The sequence below is a fragment of the Phocoena sinus genome, chromosome 3, assembly GCF_008692025.1.
Source record: "Phocoena sinus isolate mPhoSin1 chromosome 3, mPhoSin1.pri, whole genome shotgun sequence".
In the NCBI taxonomy this organism is placed as follows: Eukaryota; Metazoa; Chordata; class Mammalia; order Artiodactyla; family Phocoenidae; genus Phocoena; species Phocoena sinus.
The window spans coordinates 61405369-61429164 of record NC_045765.1 but is presented as its reverse complement, the minus strand read 5'-3'; the positions used below and the strand labels follow the sequence as shown (position 1 = coordinate 61429164).

The 23796-nt window shown below is 43.9% G+C and overlaps 1 protein-coding gene across 2 annotated transcripts in view; it reads right to left on the bottom strand.

Moving 5' to 3' along the window:
* The window catches only part of FSTL4 (follistatin like 4), a 456287-nt gene that overhangs the window by 22616 nt on the left and 409875 nt on the right, over positions 1-23796 (bottom strand). For both annotated transcript variants that reach the window (XM_032628573.1, XM_032628572.1), the window contains exons 9-13: positions 12783-12944; positions 12265-12399; positions 11311-11337; positions 7955-8073; positions 3531-3680 (exon numbers count right to left, since the gene is read on the bottom strand). In XM_032628573.1, the coding sequence (XP_032484464.1) occupies positions 3531-3680; positions 7955-8073; positions 11311-11337; positions 12265-12399; positions 12783-12944 (593 nt within the window). The remainder of the gene's footprint in view (positions 1-3530; positions 3681-7954; positions 8074-11310; positions 11338-12264; positions 12400-12782; positions 12945-23796) is intronic.

Genomic DNA, 23796 nt, shown 5'->3' with positions numbered 1-23796 from the left:
TAGTCCTATCTGTTCCCGCCAAGGTGATCCATGTGGTACCAAATCAGATGGTTAGTTCTCAGTCTTCATAACATACAAATGCTTTCAGCAACCTTTGACACCACTGGCCACTAACTCTCCCTTAAAAAGCTCTTTTCTTGGCTTGTGGAACACCACCCTCTCCTCATTTTTCTTCCTACCTTTCAGGCTACTCCTTCTTGGTCTCCTTTGTTGTCTTCCTCTGTCATTCCTGATCTTTAAGTGTTGGAATACTTCAAGGCTCCAACCTTGACCTCTTTTCTATCTGTACTTCCCTCCAGTTAACTGGATTTAACACAGTTCACATGGGGATGATGCCCATATTCATATCTCCAGCCTAGACCTCTCCTTTGACTCCAGACCTATTTATCCAATTACATATGTATATATATATAAAATGGCAGCTCAAGCTTAACAAATCTAAAGCTGAATTACTAATTTTCCCGTCTCTGCTTCATGACTTGTATCCCCTGCCTTGCTCAAAGCCTCTATCAGAGTGTATTAGCTTCCTATTGCTGCAGTAACATTGCCACAAACTTGGTGGTTTAAAACAACACAAACTTATTCTCTTACAGTTCTGAAGGACAGAAGTCCAAAATTAATCTCACTGGCAGAATAAATATGTATGCAAGGTAGTGCTCCCTCTAGAGGCTCTAAGAATAAATATGTATGCAAGGTAGTGCTCCCTCTAGAGGCTCTAAGGGAGAATGCATTTCCTTGCTTTTTCTAGCCCCTAGAGCTGCATTCCTTGGCTTATGGCCTCTCCCTCCAATCTTCAAAGCCAGCAGTGTAGCAAACCTGCTCTAGTCCTTAAACTGCCTCCCCCTTCTATGTTGTCACATTTTTTTCCTGCCTCCCTCTTATGAGGATACTTGTGCTTGCAGTAAGGGCTTGCCCAGATAATCCAGGATAACTCCCCATTTAAAAATCCTTAATTTGAACAAAAATGTTTACAATTTGCATGGAACCTCAAAAGACCCCAAATAGGCAAAGCAATCTTGAGAAAGAAAAACAGAGCTGAAGGCGTCAGACTCCCTGACTTCAGACCATACTACAAAGCTACAGTCATCAAAACAGTATGGTATTGGCACAAAACTAGAAATATAGATCAATGGAACAAGATAGAAAGTCCAGAGATAAACCCACACACCTATGGCCACCTAATCTATGAGAAAGGAGGCAAGAACATACAATGGAGAAAAGACAGTCTCTTCAAAAGTGGTGCTAGGAAAACTGGACAGCTACATGTAAAATAATGAAATTAGAACATTCTCAAACACCATACACAAAAATAAACTCAAAATGGATTAAAGACCTAAATGTAAGGCCAGGCACTAAAACTGTCAGAGGAAAACATAGGCAGAATGCTTTTTGACATAAACTGCAGCAAGACCTTTTTTGATCCGAGAGTAATGAAAATAAAAAGAAAAATAAACAAATGGGACCTAATGAAACTCTAAAGCTTTTTCACAGCAAAGGAAACCGTAAACAAAACGAAAAGACAACCCACAAAATGGGAGAAAATATTTGCAAACGAAGCAACTGACAAGGACTCAATCTCCAAAATATACAAACAGCTCATGCAGCTCAATATCAGACAAACAACCCAATCAAAAATGGGTCAGAAGACCTAAATAGACATTTCTCCAAAGAAGACATACAGGTGGCCAAAAAGCATGTGAAAAGCTGCTCAACATCACTAATTATTAGAGAAGTGCAAATCAAAACTACAATGATATATCACCTCCCACCAGTCAGAATGGCCATCATCAAAAAGTCTACCAACAATATATGCTGGAGAGGGTGTGGCGAAAAGGAAGCCCTTCTACACTGTTGGTAGGAATGTAAATTGGTACAGCCATTATGGAGAACAGTATGGAGTTTCCTTAAAAAACTAAAAACAGAGTTACCATATGATCCAGCAATCCCACTCCTGAGCATATATCTGGAGAAAACCATAATTTGAAAAGATCCATGCATCCTAGTGTTCATTGTAGCATTATTTACTATAGCCAAGACATGAAAGCAGCCTAAATGTCCATCGAAAGAGGAGTGGAAAAAGAAGATGTGATACTCACAGACACAGACACAGACACACACACAGACACACACACACACACACACACACACACACACACACACACACACACAATGGAATATTACTCAGCCATAAAAAAGAACGAAATAATGCCATTTGCAGCAACATGAATGGACCTAGAGATCCTCATACTAAGTGAAGTAAGTCAGACAGAAAGACAAATATCATATGATATCACTTACATGTGGAATCTAAAAAAATGATACAAATGAACTTATTACAAAATAGAAATAGAGTCACAGATGTAGAAAACAAACTTACGGTTACCGGGGGGAAAGAGTGGGGGAGGGAGAGATTGGGAATGACATACACACATTACTATAGATAAAATAGACAACTAATACGGACCTATTGTGTAGCATAGGGAACTCTACTCAGTACTCTATAATGACCTATATGGGAAAAGAGTCTTAAAAAAAAAGTGGATATATGTATGACTGATTCACTTTGCCGTACAGCAGAAATGAACACAACATTGTAAATCAACTATATGCCAATAAAGAAAAGTAAAAAAAAATCTTAATCGTACCTGCAAAATCCCTTTTGCTGTATAAGGTGACATTCATAGGTTCTGAGGATTAGGATGTGGACATCTTGGGGGCCATTATTCATCCCACCACACATAGTAAATGGCGTCACCATTCTACAGTTGCTTAAATTATTATTAATTACAATTATTTTGAGTCCTTCCCCTCAAACCTTACATTCAATCGAGCAGAAAATCTTTTGGGGTCTACATTTAAAATATAGCAAGACTTTGATAGCTTCTTACCACCTCCACTGCTGTCATCATCTTGCCCAGATTATTTCAGTGACCAGTATCTCTGTTCTATCTTCCAGTCTGCCCTTAACTGAGCAGCAGATTGACTCTTTAAAAATGTCAGATTATGTGACTCCCCTAATTAAAACACCTGAATGTCTGGCTACCTCACTGGCCTTTGTTTACCCCTGACTTCGCCACATCCTACTCTCCCCTTCCTGGCTGTGCTCCAGTCCCACTGGCCTTCCCTCTGCTCCCAGAGCAGGAGTCCCACCTGGCATTCAGATCTCAGATTCTGTTCACTTCCAGAGTGAGGCCCACTTAAAAAGAGTCTTCCAGTTCCTCTGTCCCTTTCAACCTGTAAATAGCTCTTACCATCTATAGCTCCCTAAAATTCTGATTTATGGTCTGTCTCCCCAGCTAGAATATAATTTCTAGGACTTGCTCATTCGTGGCTGTTTTCCAAGCACCTAGACCAAAGTTTGGCATGCAGTAGGCGATAAATACTTGATGAAAAATGCACATGAATCTTCTTTGCTCCCTCCAACTTCTGACCACCTCTCCTAGGAGCTGGGGAGTGTGTGGAAAACAAAGAAGGATGTGGCCGGCTGTGCCCCACAACTGGAAGCTCCCCCCTCCCTCAGAGAGATGTACCTGGAGGACTTTCTGGGCCTGCACGTCGACCACGAGGACTCTGCTCAGCGTGGGCTGGGCCACGTAGATGTAGCGGTGCCTGACATTCACTGCTGAGGCCCACTGGCAGGGCTGGGTGGCGCCTCCTTCCCTTTGAGGACAGATTTCTTCCTGTAAAGGAGATAGGTTGCCATATGTCTTCTTAATTTCCTGTTCCCCCATCATTGCTGGGTTCCCTCTCCCCGACCCTGCTCTGTCCCTTTCTTCCTCTCAGAATTCTTCACATCCAAAGAGTACGGCACGTGAGCCCTCCCGCATCACCAGGTTTTCACTCCACGTTCGTTCATCTTTCACCTCCTCCCGCTCTTACTGAGGCTGTAACTCCCTTTGCCGGCCTCTCAGTCAGCAGCTGCGTGGTCCGTGTTATTCTACTCTTGTGAGCTACCTTCTCCCTTTCCTCATCCCCATCCATCGTATAAACAACTTCTGTCAATGACCAGACTCCTGAAGGAGTTACCTATGCACTCTCAGCTTCCTCACCTCTCACAAGCTCCTTAATCCTCTGGCTCTAGTCCTCAGCACAGAGCTGGTGGTGTTCTTACCGAGCTCCAGGCTGACTTCTCAGTTATTACATTTAAGCTCTGCCATCATTTTATTTGAACTTGGGGCATCATCTGACAGCGTCTTGACTACTCCTTGGTTCTTTTCCCTCCATCCTCCCCAGTGGCTGATCCTTCTCTGTTGCTCAGTCCTACTATGTTTGCTGATCTCTAGATGCCAGGATGCTCAGAGTTTGCTCCTGGATGACTTCTCTAAAATCCACTCCCTTCGCTAATCTTTGTTAACCACGCCTATGACTTTAGACACAATCTACGTGCTTACAACTCCCAAATTCATATCTTTAGCTCAGTCCTCTTCTCGGAACTCCAGACTTAGCCACTTCCTAGGTCTACTTGGCTATTTAATTTACATCTCAAATGTATAAGTCCAAAATCAACTCTCAATTTTGCCTCCCAATCCCGCTCATTCCACTCAAATAAATGGCAGCTCCCTTGTTTTAATTCCTTAGACCAAACCTTTCAGGTCATCTTTGACTGCTTTCTCTCCCCATGCCCTCAGCCTTCATCCAATGCATCAAAAATCATTTCAGTTTTACCTTCAAGAATATATTCAGAATTAAACGTTCTGATCACTGCCACCTCTGTCACCTTGGCTCAAGCCACATCTGTCTGTTGAGTAACCGCTACAGCATTCAGACTGTGCTCCTTGATTCCACCCTGGCCTCCTGCTAGTTGTTCTTGACACAGAAACCACAGGGATCACTGTGAAATACAAGTCAGCTCAACTCCCTCCACCACAGTAACATTCTTTCTTGCTCAGAACAGGGTCCAAGTCTTCCCTGAAGCCAACTAGGCCCTGAACACTCTGGCTCCTCTGCCCATCTCTGCCTTTTTTCTCCTTTTCCCATCCATTCTGTGCACACGGCATGCTTGCTCTTCTGCACTCACGCCGCCCTCCTGCACCAGGGCCTGTGTAGCTGGCTGTTCGTCAGATGTCTACCTGGTTTATTTCCTCATGTCCTTTGGGTGTCAGCTTACATGTCGTCTTCTTGAGACACCCTCTCTGGTCTCACCTAGCTTAGCGCCCCGGCATCCTCACTGCCTCACCTTGCTGCGTTTCTCATCTACCACTTGACCTTCTGCATTTGTTTGTCTACCTATGTTTAGTCTTTCTTTTTTCACCAGATAGTAAGCACCTTGAGAGCACACTGTTTGTTGGGCTCACTGCCATACTCTTAGCACCCAGTAAAGCGCCTCACACAGAATTGGTGCCTAAAATATATCTGTTGAATGAATAAATGAGAGAAAGGGGGACCTTCTTTTCCCTTAGTCTTCCATGATACACATTCTCATGTTTCTCCTCATGGCTCTTGTCCAACACTGTCTCAACCTTTGTGGTTCCTCTCGGTACATCTGCCCCTAAACTGCTGATGCCTCCCAGGGTTCTGTGCTAGGCGCCCGACTCAAATCACTCACGTGCACCCTTGGCGATCGGGTCTCCCATCCGGGCTTTCGTCAGTACCCTCATGCTGATGGCTCCCAGATCTGTGTCTTTAGCTCAGAACCACCTTCCCCAGTTCCCATGTGGTTCCCCTACAGTCACCTCATACACAACCATCCACATCTGAACCGGTCCTCGCTCCATCCCTGCTCCTCCTCTGGGTCCTCATCACCATCTGGTCAGCCAAGTCCAAAGCAGGAACACCATCTTTGATTCGTCCTTCTCCCACACAAGTCACTGTGAATTAGTCATCGAGGACTACAGAGATTGCCTCCTAAATCTCGGAGTTCTTCTACTTTCCATCTCCAGCCCCGTTTCTTTCCTAAATGGCTGCAATAGCTTTGAAACAGGTCTTTCTCCTTTTACACTTGCCACTCTCTGTCATCACACTTAATCCTCACAATAACCCCAATATGCCTGTGAGAAAACGGAGGCTTAGAGGGGTTAAGTCACTTTTCTAAAGCCACTTAGACTGCTAAGTGACAGAGGTGGGACCTGAACCCACCTGTGCAGATCCTGTTCTAAAGCCTGTGCCCTTACCTATTAATCCTGCCACTTCCTGCTGGGCAAAGTGGACATCTCATCCAGCAGAGGGGCCGGAGATGAGATGCCAACCTCCTACTCACTCAGCACTTTAGAAAGAGGGTCAGCTCATTGTAACCCTCCTGTGACATTCTAGACATTTTTTAGATGAGGACAATGTTATTTGGGACTGTTCCATAGCTCACGGAGGTCTTGTGTTGCCTGAAATGCCTACAAGACCTCTCTTACTGTGTCTTGTACTAGTTTCTTCGGAAAACTGAGCCCTGGTTAGCATTTGAGAGATGTCCCCTACAAGCTACAGGTTAGGTTATCGCAAATATATGAGAAATTAGTGCCGATGTGGTGGGTTACAATTATTCAAACCTAACTGCTGGAAATTAACTAGGACCACTCTTTCTCGATGGTTTTGTGGCTATCACGTGGAGGGAAAACTTATCAGAGGTCATACTTTAAAACATGATTCATTCAAAGGAAATAGCCTGGAAAACAGCTGCTCCCAAGTTGCAAATGTGAGAAATGCGACACTCTGAGGCGCACCACCGGCCAGGACAGCAAGGCAACACACTCGTTTCAGGAACTTGTCTGGGCCAGGCCCACTTGCTCCATTAGCTCCAAGCCCGTGACTGTGTCCCAGTTTATCCACTGTCCGTCTTCAAGGGGAGGGCACGTGGGGGCTTTTAGATGACTCTTGGATTAATGCCATACTTCCACCTCCAAGTCGCTAGGGATTAGTAGAAGAGGTCAGACACCCCCAACACAACACCATGTGGGATACCAGTGGGAGGGACGGAGCCGTGGGGCGGGGAAGCACAGCTCTGGAGGACGCCTCCTGACAGCTGGGTCTTGAGGGTTGGAAGGGTTTTTCTGGACCTGCTACCCGCAATCATCTCTTTTGCCTCTGCCCACTGCATGTCACGTTGCCACTTTTTACCTGGCCTCTTATTTGTTCCCGGCAGCTCTGATGCGTGGGCCATTCACACATTTCAAGCTCTCTCCCCTGTTCCCTGGAGGCCACTGAGGGCCTCCAAGCTCTAAAATCTACTCAGTGCTTCCCATTCCCACCACCACTGGCTTAACCCAGGTCACCGCCCTCACCTGGGTGATCACAACAGCCTCTTCACCCCCTTCTGTGTTTCTAGTGCAACCCTTCTGATCATTACCCGCCGTGAGGCCCTGCACAGGTCCCAAAGCACCCTGATCCTGGCCATCCTTCACTTGAAGTTCTTCAGTGCTTCCCATGAGAACTCCTCAGCTTTGACCCTTACCTACTGTCATCCTGAATCTGAGGCCCTTCCCACATCCATTCGTCCCTCCAGGCATAGAGAATATTTGCAGTTCCCTGAATGTGACCTGATGTTCTATGCCTCTGTGCTCCATATTCATGACATTTCCTCTCGAAACCCATCACCAATTCCCACTTGTTCTTCACAGCTGAGTCCAGGCATCACCTGCCCCAGGAGCCTTCTCTGACTTTGTCCCCCAAGGTCTGGAGAGGCCTCTCTTCTCAATGCTCCAGTGCACCCTACACATCCTTCCAGCAGCACTTGTTTGGCAGCTGTCTGTTCACACTTCTGTTTCCGTCATTTGACTGTGAACTCGCAGAGGCCAGGAACCCATCTGTCCGCCCTGGGCCTCCCCTCAGGCTCAGTGCATGGAAGTGGCCGCTGGAGGAAGGAGTGAGAGTTTAAGCCTCATGTGCTCCTTCCTTAGCCTCGAACCACATCTGGAGCCACATCACATGTAGCAAATGGAATTTAAGAAATCAAGTGGCACACATGGTGAAAGGCTGCCTCTCAGGATGCTGTGTGTGAGGTGGATGTGCCCCAGGCACAGACACTTACGTAGCTCATGAAGATCTTCTCTGTGGGTTTGAGGTGCCTCTGGATCTCACAGTCCACTGGGTGCAGGATGATCATGCCATCGTCGGAGAAGATGTAGAACATGTTTCCCACACTGAGGCCTGCGAGGAGCAAGCACAGCCCTACTTAGGCCCCTCCTAGCAGTTGGTCCCCAGGCAGGGTCACACATCACATCAGGCACAGATGAAACCTACAGTTTGGCTGCGTCTGATACAGGCACAGAGTGCAAGGCCTGGTCGAGGTGGGGTGAAGAGAGACGAGCAGGCGGTGTGTGGGGAGCGAGTGCCCGAGGGCTGCGAATCAATATGTACACCGAGGGCTCTGCAATCCCCAGGCTGTCCTCCCAGACACGCGTACCTGTGCCAGGTCATCCAGGGCTGGCCACCAGCCCAAGTTTTCAAATAAGTGATAGCCTTGGCTTTGACATACACTTGACCTTTTCTGTTCCGAAAGGCAAAGTCTCCCGTGGTCCTTGTCAACCAGTCAAATCAGAATGGATCAGGTGATGCCAAGAAGCAAAGGCTTTTCTTTTTTTTAAACACATTTACGTACAGTGCCGCTACCCGGGATGTGAGGGCCTGAGCAAGCTGTGGCTGGTATTCCTTTGTCCAAACCGGGCCTGTCTGTGCCCGAGGCCCTTCCTTCAAGACAGTTTGCTCCAACATCTGCCCTACCAGTTTCCCTACAGCAGCCCCAGGCCAGGCGACGGAGCCCACAGCCTGGTTCGGCCACCTGCCTGTACCCCCATCCCAGCCCAGGACCGTCTGGGGAGAAATCTCCTTAGACCAGCAGAGAAGGGGCCTTGGGGACAAGTTAGTTCAGCCTCCTTATTTTAAAGACAAAGAACCTGAGGTCCAAGATGAGGAGGGGCTTGGTTGAGGCCATGTGCCTTTGTGCCCAAGCGGGGGTTAGACCCCGAGCCCCAGCCCTGGGCTCTGTCCCTTCACCCTGCTCTCCATAAAAGGTCCACATGGCACAAGGGTGGGTAAGGTCTAGAGTTCTCCCTCTTTCTCCCCTCCCCTCCCTCCTTCCCTTCATTTCATCTGAAGGTAAAACATTGAAAAGATTGCTATGAATTCTAAGAGAATTAGCGATGTGGAAAATTCTCTCTTTCCAGTCATGCTGAGAAAACCAGTGTACTGACTTAACTGACTAGCTGGGTAAGTTTTTAGTGAGTTAGAAAACAATGAAACAGGCAAATAGGAATCACCGTTCCACTTGCTTTCAGGGGCTCTGCAGGTCATTTTCACCAGAGCCTGTGGTTCCCAGTGTGGACAGAGGTCCCTGACTGTGTGACACAGCCTCACCTGCCTCTGGTTCTGTGCTGAGAGGGGCTCTGGGCAGGAGGGCTCCTGCCACTAAAGACAGCTAGACGCCAGCCTCTCAGAAACTGGGAGCATCTAGGAGCACTGCATAAGTCCCAGTGGGAATCCTGGGGTGCTGGGCAGCCTGTCCTGAGAGCCAGATGAAGCAGGCCAGCGCCTCCTACACGGCCGCCCACTGTTTGGAGTGGGCTAGGTAGCACACATTCGCTGACCCCAGTCTATCCTGTCTCCAGGAGGACTTTCTCTTCTGTACACTCTCACCTGGGCACGCTTCTCTCACTCAAACCTGTAGGGGCCAGAGGGGGTCAAAGTCCCTGTAAGACCACAGACCCCGCAATAGCCTCCCAAGGTTTTTGGAAAATCAGTAGCTGGAAGAACCCACATGAGACGGAAAGCTCAGCAGAGCCCACGTGGGCTTTGCAGCTGTGGTTACACTGCAGGCTGAGCACCGGGCCTTGTCACAGTCGACAGTGCGACGTGAGGCTCAACAAGGCCTTGCTCCACAAATAACTGACTTCCAGAGAGCTGGCCTCACGAGCCAGCCCCTGGAAGGTTCTGCTCGTGATTAGCTTGACCAAGGGGGCACACAGGAGCTTTCCCTGCTTCTGTGCACCCATCATTTCACTGTTCCTATTGAGAGCTGACAGCGCCCTGGGGCCCTGCTGGCTTCTTTGCTTTTGCTTCTGTATTTCCCTACCTCCAGGCCTGGAGTTTGAGCAGGGAGGGGTGTGAGCAGCTAGCTGTCCAGGCGTGATGGAGTTTGTTCGCTGCTGGGTTGTCCAATATTAGTGCAGCACCAGCCAGCCTAAAGCCCCGAGGCAGCTGTGGGTCTTAAGTTGGCCTTTGGGCCTCCAGAGCTGCATTTAACACTTTCCAGGGCCTCCTGCATTCTCTGCAGGTCTCCACTTTTGAAATTTGGAAACACCCCTTAGAAAACACCATTTAAAGACACAGAGCCAAAGCTCTCTGTGTGCACTGTGGCCTAGGGACTAAGTTCAGGTGGCGTCGAGGGACCACTGTCCATGATTAGCAACTGCCGCTCTGACTTTCCTCCTGAGGATTCCTCAAGCCCATTGGCAGCAATCCCTCATTTTCCGGCCTCTGCCTTTGTTTTGCTCCCAGACTTACTGTGTGAGCATTTGTGCCTGACATTCAGGAAATTACTCTGAGTGCGTGTATGCGTGCATATGCTAGACTGTAGGTAACATGGAAGTTCTTAAGGAAAAAACATGAGGAAATATGACGGGTTTTAAAGGAGGAAATTTAGTGCTTAGCCCCGAAATTGCATGGTGCTTTCTGCTGCTTCTCATACCGTCCCTCTGTCCACCTAGCTGGAGAATAAGTTACCTCAGGGGATTTGGACTCTCTGGTGTAGGGGTTCATAGGTAGGGTTGGGGTCCACGAATGCACGTACACCCCACAGAGTGACTCGGGCTCTTTAACCCAGTGCCCACATGTGCCCGCTATTTTTGGAGCCGTGTTATCAGACCATTTTTGATATACAAAAATGGCAATTTTGTATGGCCCAACCTAATAGCCACAGATTGTTAGATACAAAATTTAAAAACCCATTCATTTAGAAATATACATGTAAACATACATTTACAGAAATCATGGTAGCTTTTTTATTTGGCATTTCCTCAAAGTATACACTAAACCCCAACACCGGTATCAGTTACTGGAAAAAAGTTTAAGGCCCAGCTCTGACCAGGACCCCTGCCAAGAAGCTGGCCTCAGTGGAGGTTTCAAAATTGCTTTAAATGGAAACTTTCGTTTTAAAAATTCTAATCGTCTAATGTCCGTTAAAGACACTAATAAGTTTAAATCTGCCTCAAGTGGGCCACTTGATTTTGACATGGACTTCCCCCGCTCCCATCTGATTTGGCCCGTGGACCCCACCTGTGGGGACTGCTTGATGTCTGGAAAAGCTGTTGGCTTATGGAAAGATGGCCTGTTATGGAACCATGAACACACGTGATCACAGGCACGACACAGAATAAGAAAGCTTGGTACCTTCTTCTCGCCATAGAATGTTTGCAACTGCAGCATCAGAGAACGGTGAAAGCAGGAATGTGATGGAGGGAAGGAAAAAAAAGAAGAAAGCAACTTCAGAACCTTCCTTGTAGTGATTCAGTTCATAAACATACTGGTATCTAGTCCATCATGTTTAGAACCTGCACCACTCATGGCCCCAGCAATACTGAGGGGGGACGCTGGACGTGGACAAATGCTTCCAGGGCTCAGGACCCTTTTGGTTCCTAACGAATCAGGTTCCAGGATCACAGAAGCTAATGGGACTCTCCTCTTCTGTGGATGATAAAGAGCAAGCAACGTCTCTCCCAGACCTCCTGGACTACTTCCAGGAGCAGGCTGGTTTTCTGCTAGGATCCTCCCTAGGAAGACCATCTGCAATACTTCTGATTTTCTCCCTTGATGATAAAGACTCAGCTTAGAGCCTTTGATCAAGGGAAAGAGACCATGTCCAACACCCATATCCATGAAATCAACCTTGCAGGGTCTCTTGGGGAGCAGTAGCTACGAGGGAGAGCCTGCTTAGCGCCCCTGGTGGGCAACAATCCCTGGAGTAAAGACAGGTGTGTGAGTGCACAGGCCAGTTCCTGGGCCGTGGATGGGCAGCAGCAGCTGGTGCGCGGTTAGCATGAACACTCTTGTGGATGAGGGACAGAGCAAGTAGGAGGCAGAACTGGGGATATGATATACGAGCTTCCTTGTGGTCCTGGGTTCTGTCTGCTGTCCAGAGAGTTTCCCTGTCTATGCCTCCAGAGTTGTCTAGGCTTACAGGGAAGGTCTACCCACCTCTGGCCACCCTCTGTCCCCAGCTTTGAGCACAGAAGGATATGAGGTTTACCCCTGTCTCCAGGGGCTCATGATTGGTGGCTGTGGCCCTTGCCACCCAACATCCCCCAACCAGCTCAGTGAGGAGCTCAAAGGCACGCGTGGACTCACGGGTCTTTCTAGCCGAGTCTTCGATGAAGAGGGAGGAAATATCTTCGTCCACGCCCACTTCATTTTTGGCAATGCAGGTATACGCCCCTGTGTCTTCATACCGAACACTGCCGATGTGGAGTTCGCTCCCATTGGCTGTAGGAGGGACAGTGCTCAGGGCGGCCTGTTCAGCTGGGACCTCCATCCTTCCTCCCTTCTCCCTTCTATCGAGAGTGTTGCGGTTAAAAGCACAGCCCCTCAGCAGGGCTGAGGGCAGCCAGTACCCTGATATATGCCCAGGAAGGGCTGGAACAGCAGAAATGAACTGCAGGTGACCTGGGACCTGACTGACAGCGTCTCATCATTGTGCTCCCAAAGATCTGTGTGAGTCCAGAGAGCAGGGAAACGGGGAGATATCTGTTTGCTCCCCGAACGTCTGACTTAGAAACAAATCACTCCTCTCATTTCCATTCCTGGGGAGAGCGTCAGCTTGAACTTGATGGGAAAAATGGCACAGAGACACCGAGCGGAGCTCTTACCTAAAAGGGAAAGCTGTTTCGACATCTGGGTTGAGACATCCATGCCATTTTTTAGCCAAGTGATTCTGGGCATAGGAATGCCCTCTGCGTGACATCTCAGGCTAGCTGCCACTCCGGGTTCCTGTGCCTGGGTCTCTGGATAGACACGGATGACGGGTGGCACTGTGGGTGAGAATTAGTGCTGGTGAGAAAAGGCCTTCACCTGCCTCAGGCCTGTGGTCCAACTCTGAGACCCTGCCCAGAGGGCTGAGCCGAGAGACAACTCTGGAGTTCTCTTTGTAACAAGCTTGCAAGCCCTAAAAGAAAGGGCTATAAAATGGATTGCTGACAATAAACATGTCAGGCTTTGTACGCTGTAATTCATGGCGTTCATCATTATTCTAAATATGATCAGAGAGACAATCCAAATATTTACGGCTGTTCAGCTGCTACACGTAAAGAGCAACAACTGCCAAAACTTACTTCTGAATGAATAAAATTCAGATATATTATTTCTCTTATCGGAAAGCCACTGGACAGGGGCTTAATTTCTTGCAAGGAAGTGCTTCACAAAGTACTTATGGGCACTGACTGGCAGGGCTCCTAATTACTGCTCTAGGGAAGACCATTGGTTTTCCAGTGGGTCATTTTTATTTTTCCACTTCTCATCCCCGGAACAGGCGTGAGAGGCAAGTGTGCCCTCCTTGGCTCCTGACCCACCCATGGGTCCCGGCAGTCAATTTCAGGGCTGGGGATGTGACCAGGCCCACTCATCAGATGAGCATCAGTACCCTCTACCCTCTGGCCTTTCCTACATGGGCTGTCTGTAGGGCAGGAAGCAGTGAGGACTGTCTGGAGGATCTTCCCTCCTACCCCTTGCTCTGGGCCCAGGAAATAAAATAATTATCATTTTCAGTGGAATTGGGGGCTCTTACTTATTCATGCATGTTTCTCTACATACTTCCAAAAAGGGTTTATGAGAGCTTCTGTAAAGGCACCTGGATAGTAAACTAAACAACAACGATAACAAAAACCACATCATACACCTTTTGGAAAGTTGGGAGATGCATTCTTTGCCTTGAAGCCAGCAACTACATTTTCCCAGAGTTATCTGGACACTCCTATTGTCCGATAAAAGAAGGTGACCCAGGGCAACTTTCCTGGTGGTCCTGTGGGTAAAACTCTGCGCTCCCAATGCAGGGGGTCTGGGTTTGATCCCTGGTCGGGGAACTAGATCCTGCATGCATGCTGCAACTAAGAGTTTGCATGCTGCAACTAAGAAGTCCACATGCCGCAACTGAGTCCGCATGCTGCAACTGAAAGATCCCGCATGCCACGACGCAAATCCCGCGTGCCGCAATGAAGACCCAGCACAGCCTAAATAAATATTAAAAAAAAATAACTTAAAAAAAAAAAAGAAAAGAAAGTGACCCAGTATGTTACGAGAGAGATTTTTCTTGGGACTAGAGGTGGAACAAATTGACGCATATATAGAAGGAAGTGATAATGTTGATCCTAGAACGTGAAGATTTCTAGTGATCTGTGCTTGGGTAGGCTGAGGACAAAAGAAAAATTCTATTACCTTATTGTGAGAAACAGATGCTGCAGGTCCTGTCAAAACCCAGGAGGCTGGTAATAATCTGATCAACTTAGCCTGAGTTTCAAGTCTTTCCTCTGGTTGACCTATGGGGCAAAGTAGGGGGCCAAGGACAAAGCCAAATGGATAGCTGGCAAAGGGCACAAACCCACCTTCAGAGTGGCCAGAGCTGTTTCCATAACATGAGCTCAGAGGCACCCATGACTAACCACACACAGACCAAACAATAATAAAATCTGAGTCATTTCCTTGGTTTCTCTTTGTTTGCAGTTCTGGGGGAGAGTCCCAGGGTGTGGGAGAAGGTCCTTGTCACGGGTCAGGCCACTTGGGATCGATGAAGTAAAAGGGGCTCTAGCTAAGGCGTATCTGGAGGACTGCTTAGAACACAGAAGTGGATCTCTCTTCTCTGATTCCCCTTGGTTCAAAGAAGGAAGAAATAGTAATTTATCTAGGAAAACTTCCTATACCCAGAATTTGGTAAAGAGAGGAATGGGGTTCAAGTTGAAGAGACAGCAGAGTTTTTTCAAGAGGCTATGATTCAAAAGTACAGAGATAGAGATGGGGGACCTAGGAACACTGGACTAGTGGGGAGTTGGAGAAGGAGGTAGAGCAGCCCGGGTTCTAGAATGTGGGAGGCCAGGACCTGGGAGTGAATAACCTTGGGCTCCTGCTAGATCCCCATTTATTTATATAGGCCTGCCAAGCAACCACATAGTAAACTTAAAGAAGGTGAGGGAAGAATCAATAGAGATAGAAGCAGAAAGGAATGAATCAATTTGCCAAAAAAGAGTGGAACTGATAAATCTGAGACCTGGATGTTCGTGAAAATGAATAAAGTAGCCAAATTTCTGGCAAGTTTGTTTAGTGAAAAATATAAAGAACACAGAGGAGATTAAAAAATATGGAAGTACTTTGTTCAATTATAGGTAATAAACATGAAGCGCTCAATGAAATGAATCACTTAAAAGGAAACTTTAAAGTATTGACATGGAATCAAGAAGAGAGCATTTAAAACATTTTAAAGCACTACTTTTCAGTTATGCAGTGAATAAGTTCTAGAGATCTGTTATACAATATAGGGCCTATAATCAGCAATATTATGTTGTGCACGTAATTATCTATTAAGAGAATAGATCTCATGTTAAGTGTTCTCACCACAAAAACGAACAAAAAAGAAAAACAAAGTGGAGGTGATGGGTATGTCTGTTACCTTGATTGTGGTGGTGGTATCCTAGGCGTATACATGTACAAATTCATCAAATTGTATAGATTAAATATGTGCAGTTTTTTGGTATATAAATTATACCTCTATAAAGCTGTTTCTGTTTCTTTTTCTCTGCTGTCTCAATTATCCTTTATTTGTAGTTTACCTTGAATTACTCTGGTAACCTATTCAGGTTTTTTTTTTTTTTTCTTCAATTCACAGTGTCTCGGCACACCTATGTCACCCACCGGTTCCTTTACAAAGAAAGTTCATAAAGCTGTTTTTAAAACCCACCGGTTCCTTTACAAAGAAAGTTCATAAAGCTGTTTTTAAAAAGGCGCTACTAACCCCCAAAGAACCCTGATTAGTTTCATAGGGAAGTTCTTTTGTACATTTCAGGAACAGATAATTCCTACAGCATACAGCAGAGAAGATGTCCCAAATTTTATAATGAAGCTGTATAACCTGGACACGGAAACCTGCCAAAGAGAGCACAAAATAGATGATTACAGACCTAACTCACTCAGTACTAGATATACCAAAATCCCAAGTAAAATATTAGCAAATCAGGATTCTGGACAAGATGGTAGAGTAGAAGGACTTGTGCTCACCTCCTCTCACAAAAACACCAAAATCACAACTAACTGTTGAACATCCATCGACAAAAAAGACTGGAACCTATCAAAAAAAGATATTTTACGTCCAAAGACAAAGAAGAAGCCACAAAGAGACAGTAGGAGGGGAGCGTTTGCGATATAATCAAATTCCATACCTGCCGGTGGGTGACACACAAACTGGAAAATAATTATATCACAGAGGTTCCCCCACAGGAGTGAGAGTTCTGAGCCCCATGTTAGGCTCCCCATCCTGAGGGTCTGGCATCAGAAGGAGGAACCCCCAGAGCATTTGACTTTGAAGGCCAGTAGGGCTTGAGTGCAGGAGCTCCACAGGACTGAGGGAAACAAAGACTCCACTATTGGAGGATGCACACAAGACTTCACATGCACTGGGACCCAGCACAAAGCAGTGACTCCATAGGAGCCTGGGCTAGACCTACCTGAGGGTTTTGGAGGGTCTCATGGGGAGGCAGGAGTTGGCTATGGCTCACTGTGGGGGCAAGGACACTGGCTGTGGAGGGCTCAGAATACTGATCAGTGTGAGCTCTCCATTTTGGCAATGAGACCTGGGGCCACCCCGCAGCCTGCAGACTCCACTGTGGGATGCTTCTGGCCAAACAACCGGCAGGGTGGGAATCCAGCCCCACCCATCAGCAGACAGGCTTCCTAAAGTTGTACTGAGCTTACAGCTGCCTCTAAATACAACACTTGACATGGCCCTGCCCAAGAGAGGGACAAAACCCAGCTCCACCCACCAGAGGGCAGGCAACAGTCCTTCCCACCAGGAAGCCTGCACAAGCAGCAGGACCAACCATACCTACTGGGGGGCAGACATCAGAAGCAAGAAGAACTATGATCCTGCAGCCTGTGGAAACGAGACCACAAACATAGAAATTTAGACAAAATGAGATGGCAGAGGAATATGTCCCAGACGAAGGAACAAGATAAAAACCCAGGAGAACAACTAAGTGAAGTGGAGATACACAATCTACATGAAAAAAAGAATTCAGAGTAATAATAGTAAAGATGACACAAGATCTCAGAAAAAGAATGGAAGCACAGACTGAGAAGATACAGGAAATGTTTAACAAAGAGCTAGAAGATCTAAAGAACAAACAAACAGAGATGAACAATACAATAACTGAAATGAAAAATACACTAGAAGGAATCAATAGCAGAGTAAATGAGGCAGAAGAATGGTAAGTGAGCTGGAATACAGAATGGTGGAAATCATTACTGTGGGACAGAATAAAGAAAAAAGAATGAAAAGAAATGAGGACAATCTAAGAGACCTCTGGGACAACATTAAATGCACCAACATTCACCTTATAGAGGTCCCAGAAGGAGAAGAGAGAGAAAGGACCTGAGAAAATATTCGAAGAGATAACAGCTGAAAATATCCCTAACATGGGAAAGGAAATAGTCATCCAAGTCCAGGAAGTGCAGAGAGTCCCAGGCAGGATAAAACCAAGGAGTAACACACCAAGACACATAGTAATTGACAAAAATTAAAGACAAAGAAAAAATATTAAAATCAACAAGGAAGGGCTTCCCTGGTGGCGCAGTGGTTGAGAGTCCGCCTGCCGATGCAGGGGACACGGGTTCGTGCCCCGGTCTGGGAAGATCCCACATGCTGTGGAGTGGCTGGGCCCATAAGCCATGGCCGCTGAGCCTGTGCGTCCGGAGCCTGTGCTCCACAATGGGAGAGGCCACAACAGTGAGAGGCCCGTGTACCGCAAAAAAAAAAAAAAAAAAAAAAAAGAAAAAAATCAATACGGAAAAAGCAACAAATAACATACAAGGGAATTCCCACAAGGTTATCAGCTGATTTTTCAGCAGAAACTCTGCAGGCCAGAAGGGAGTGGCATGATATATTTAAAATGATGAAAGGGAAAAACTTACAGCCAAGAATACTCTACCCAGAAAGGCTCTCATTCAAATTCGACACAGAAACGAAAACCTATACAGATAAGCAAAAGCTAAGAGAGTTCAGCACCACCAGCCCAGCTTTGCAACAAATGCTAAAGGAACTTCTGTAGGCTGAAAGGAAAAGGACACACTAGAAACAAGAAATGAGAAAGCTCACCAGTAAAGTCAAACATATAGTAAAGGAAGGAAATCATCTGCACACAAATATGATATCAAAACCAGAAATTGTGAGAAAAGGAGAGTACAAATGCAGGATATTGGAAATGCGTTGGAAATTAAGAGACCAACAACTTAAAATAATCTTGTATATGTATAGACTGCTATATCAAAACCTTATGGGAACCACAAACCAAAAATCTACATTAGATACATACAAAAAACCAAAAAGTAGTCCAAACACAACACTAAAGATAGTCGTCAAATCCCAAGAGAACAGAACAAAGAGGAAGGGAAGGAAAAAGTCCTTCAAAAAGATATCCAAAAAAATTAACAAAATGGCTCTAAGAACACATATATTGATGATCACCTTAAACGTAAATGGATTAAATGCTCCAACCAAAAGACACAGACTGGTTAAATGGATACACAAACAAGGCCCGTATATATTGCTGCATACAAGAGACCCACTTCAGATCTAGGGGCACATACAAACTGAAAGTGAGGGGATGGAAAAACGTATTCCATGTAAATGGAAATCAAAAGAAAGCTGGAGTAGCAATACTCATATCAGACAAAATAGACTTTAAAATGAAGACTGTTACAAGAGACAAAGAAGGACACTACATAATGATCAAGAGATCAATTCAAGAAGAATATATAACAATTGTAAATATATATGTACCCAACAAGGAGCACCCCAATATATAAGGCAAATACTAACAGTCATAAAAGAAGAAATTGACAGTAACACAATAGTAGTGGGGGACTTTAACACCCCACTTTCATCAATGGACAGATCATCCAGACATAAGATCAATGAGGAAACACAGGCCTTAAACGACACATTAGAACAGATGGACTTAATTGATTTTTACAGAGCATTCCATCCAAAAGCAGCAGAATACACTTCTTCTCAAGTGCACATGAAACATTCTCCAGGATTGATCACATGCTGAACGAAGAAGCAAGCCTCAGTAAATTTAAGAAAATTGAAATTATATCAAGCATCTTTTCTGACCACAATGCTATGAAATTAGAAATCAACTATAAGAAAAAAAAAACAAACATAAACATGTGGAAGCTAAACAATACGTTACTAAACAAACAATGGATCACTGAAGAAATCAAAGAGGAAATTAAAAAATACCTAGAGGCAAATGAAAATGAAAGCACAATGATCCAAAACCTATGGGACGTGGCAAAAGCAGTTCTAAGACTGAAGTTTATAGCAATGCAATCTTACTTCAGGAAACAAGAAAAATCCCAAATAAACAACCTAACCTTACACCTAAAGCAACTAGAGAAAGAAGAACAAACAAAACCCAAAGTTAGTAGAAGGAAAAAAATCATAAAGATCACAGTAGAAATAAATGAAACAGAGGCAAGGAAAACAATAGAAAAGATCAATGAAACTAAAAGCTGGTTCTTGGAAAAGATAAACAAAACTGACAAACCTTTAGCCAGACTCATCAAGAAAAACAGGGAGAGGGCTCAAATCAATAAAACTAGAAACGAAAAAGGAGAAGTTACAATGGACATGACAGAAATACTAAGGAAGAAATGGACAAATTCTTAGAAAGGTACAATCTCCCAAGACTGAACCAGGAAGAAATAGAAAATATGAACAGACCAATCACAAGTCCTGAAATTGAAACTGTGATTAAAAAACTCCCAACAAACAAATGTCCAGGACCAGATGGTTTCACAGGCGAATTCTATCAAACTCTTAAGAAAAGAGTTAACACTTATCTTTCTGAAACTATTCCAAAAAATCACAGAGGAAGGAACACTCCCAACCTCATTCTGTGAGGTCACCATCACCCTGTTACCAAAACCAGACAAAGATACCAAAAAACAAAAATTACAGGCCAATATCACTGATCAACATAGACACAAAAATCCTCAACAGAATACTAGCAATCCAAATCCAACAATACATTAAAAGGATCATATACCATGATCAAGTGGGTTTTATTACAGGGATGCAAGGATTTTTCAATATCCACAAATCAGTGTGATCCACCACATCAACAAATTAAAGAATAAAAACCACACGATTGTCTCAATAGATGCAGAAAAAGCTTTTGACAAAATTCAACACCCATTCATGATAAAAACTCTCCATAAAGTGTGCATAGAGGGAACATATTTCAGCATAATAAAGGCCATATATGACAAACCCACAGCTAACATCATTCTCATCAGTGAAAAGCTAAAAGCATTTCCTCTAAGATCAGGAACAGACAAAGATGTCCACTGTCACCACTTTTATTCAACACAGGTGTTGAAGTTCTAGGCACGGCAATCAGAGAAGAAACAGAAATAAAAGGAATTCTAATTAGAAAAGAAGTAAAACTCTCACTGCAGATGACATGATACGATACATACAAAATCCTAAGGATGCTACCAGAAAACTACTAGAGCTCATCAATGAATTTGATAAAAGTTGCAGGATGCAAAATTAATACACAGAAATCTCTTGCATTCCTATAAACGAACAATGAAAGATCAGAAAGAGAAATTAAAGAAACACTCCCATTTACAATTGCATCAAAAAGAATAAAATACCTAGGAATAAACCTACCTAAGGTGACAAAAGCCCTGTACTCTGAAAACTATAAGATGCTGATGAAAGAAATCGAAGATGACACAAACAGGTAGAGAGATATACCATGTTCTTGGATTAGAAGAGTCAGTATTGTAAAAATGACTATACTAAGCAAGGCAATCTACAGATTCAATGCAATCCCTATCAAATTACCAATGCCATTTTTCACAGAACTAGAACAAAAAATCTTAAAATTAGTATGGAGACACTAAAGATCCCGAATAGCCAAAGCAATCTTGAGAAAGAAAAATGGAGCTAGAGGAATAAGGCTCCTTGACTTCAGACTATACTACAAAGTTACAGTCGTCAAAATAATATGGTACTGGCACAAAAACAGAAGTACAGCTCAATGGAACAGAACAGAAAGCCCAGAAATAAACCCATGCACCTATGGTCAATTAGTCTACGACAAAGAAGGAAATACTATACAATGGAGGAAAGACTGTCTCTTCAACAAACGGTGCTGGGAAAACTAGAGAGCTACATGTAAAAAGATGAAATTAGAACATTCTTTAACACCATACACAACAATACATTCAAAATGGATTAAAGACCTAAACGTAAGACTGGATACTATAAAACTCCTAGAGAATACATAGGCAGAACACTTTTTGACATAAATTGCAGCCATATCGTTTTCAAGCCGTCTCCTGGAGTAATGGAAATAAAAACAGAAATAAACAAGTGGGACCTAATTAAACTCAAAAGCTTTTTCACAGCAAAGGAAACTATAAACAAAATGAAAAGACAACCCACAGAATGGGAGAAAATATTTGCAAATGACATGATTAACAAGGGATTAATATCCAAAAGTTACAAACAGCTCATGCAGCTCAACATTAAAAAAACAAACGACCCAATCAAAAATTGGGCAGAAAACCTAAATAGATATTTCTCCAAAGAAAAGATACAAATGGCCAAGAGGCACATGAAAAGATGCTCAACATTGTTAATTATTAGAGAAATGCAAACCAAAACTACAATGATATATCACCTCACACCAGTCAGAATGGCCATCATCACAAAGTCTACAAACAATATATGCTGGGGAGGGTGTGGAGAAAAGGGAACCCTCCCCTACACTGTCGGTGGGAAGGTAAATTGGTACAACCACTATAGAGAACAGTAAGGAGGTTCCTTAAAAAACTAAAAATAGAGTTACCATATGATCCAGCCATCTCACTCCTGGGCATATATCCAGAGAAAAACATGATTCGGAAGGATATGTGCACCCTGATGTTCACTGAAGCACTGTATACAATAGCCAAGACATGTAAGCAATGTAAATGTCCATTGACAGATGAATGGTTAAAGAAGGTGTGGTGCATTTATATAATGGAATATTACTCAGCCATTAAAAAGAATGAAATAATGCCACTTGCAGCAACATGGATGGACCTGGAGATTATCATACTAAGTGAAGCAAGTCACACAGAGAAAGACAAATATCATATAATATCACTTATATGAGGAATCTATAAAAATGATACAAATGAACTTATTTACAAGATAGAAAGTCTCACAGACTTAGAAAACAAATTTATGGTTACCAAAGGGTAAAGGTTGGGGGGAGGGATAAATTCAGAGTCTGGGATTGACATATACGCACTACTATGTATAAAACAGATAATCAACGAGGATCTACTGTATAGCACAGGGAACTCTACACAATTTTCTGTAATAACCTAAATGGGAAAATAATTTGAAAAAGAATAGATACATGTATATGTATAACTGAATCACTGTGCTGTACACCTGAAACTAACACAACACTGTTAATCAAGTATACGCCAATATAAAATAAAAATAAAGAAAAAACTGATAGACCTAGAGATCATTATGCTAAGCGAATAAGTCAGAGAAAGACAAATATCATATGATACCACTTACATGTGGAATTAAAAAAAAAGATACAGATGAACTTATTTGCAAAACAGAAACAGACTCACAGACTTTGAATGCAGACCTGTGGTTGTGGGCAGGAGGAAATGTGGGGAGGGGGGAGGAATAAATCAGGAGTTTGGGATTAACATGTACATACTACTATATGTAATATAGATAATCAACAGGGACCTACTGTATAGCAAGCACAGGGAACTCTACTCCATTTCTGTAATAACCTATATGGGAAAAGAATCTGAAAAAGAATGGATATTTGTATATGTGTAACTGAATCACTTAGCTGTACAGCTGAAACTAACACAACATTGTAAATCAACTATACTCCAATATAAAATAAAAATTAAATTAAAAAAACACAAAAAACAAATACCCACATAAAAATATTAGCAAATCAAACCTAGCATGGCATTATTGGGTAAGATGTATTATCTTCCATAAGATGTTACAGAAAAACCTCACGACCTTTTTGGCCAACCCAATAAAAGAACATACTGTGACCAAGTATAATACGTTTCAATGACTAACTATTAGGAAATCTATAATTAATCATATGCAAGTCAAAGGCAGTCAAAAAAGAAAAACCATTTGATTCTCTTGCTAGACACTAAAAGGCCTTTGAAAAAAATTCAAAATCCATTTCTTGAGGGAAAAAAACCTCAATAAAATAGGAACAGAATAATATTTTCTTCCCACAATGAAGAATATCTCTATAAAAAGTGGGACCAGCACCAATCTTTTCAGAACGGTGAAACATCAAGTGGGGAAAAAACAAAAAGGAAAGAGGAAAGGAGGCAATATCAGACTCTCAACATTTTTCTGGATGTTACTGTCAATAGAAGGCAAGAAATGAGAGGGAGAAATATTAAAGGGGTGGAGAAAAATGATACTTTACCTGGATATGCTCCAGATAACGAACCAAAAGTGTAAGGTTTAATAAGTGAGTACCATAAAGGGGCCAGTACCCAGACAGACAAAATTAATAGCTCACTTATATACCAGTAGTGGCCAAATAGAAAACA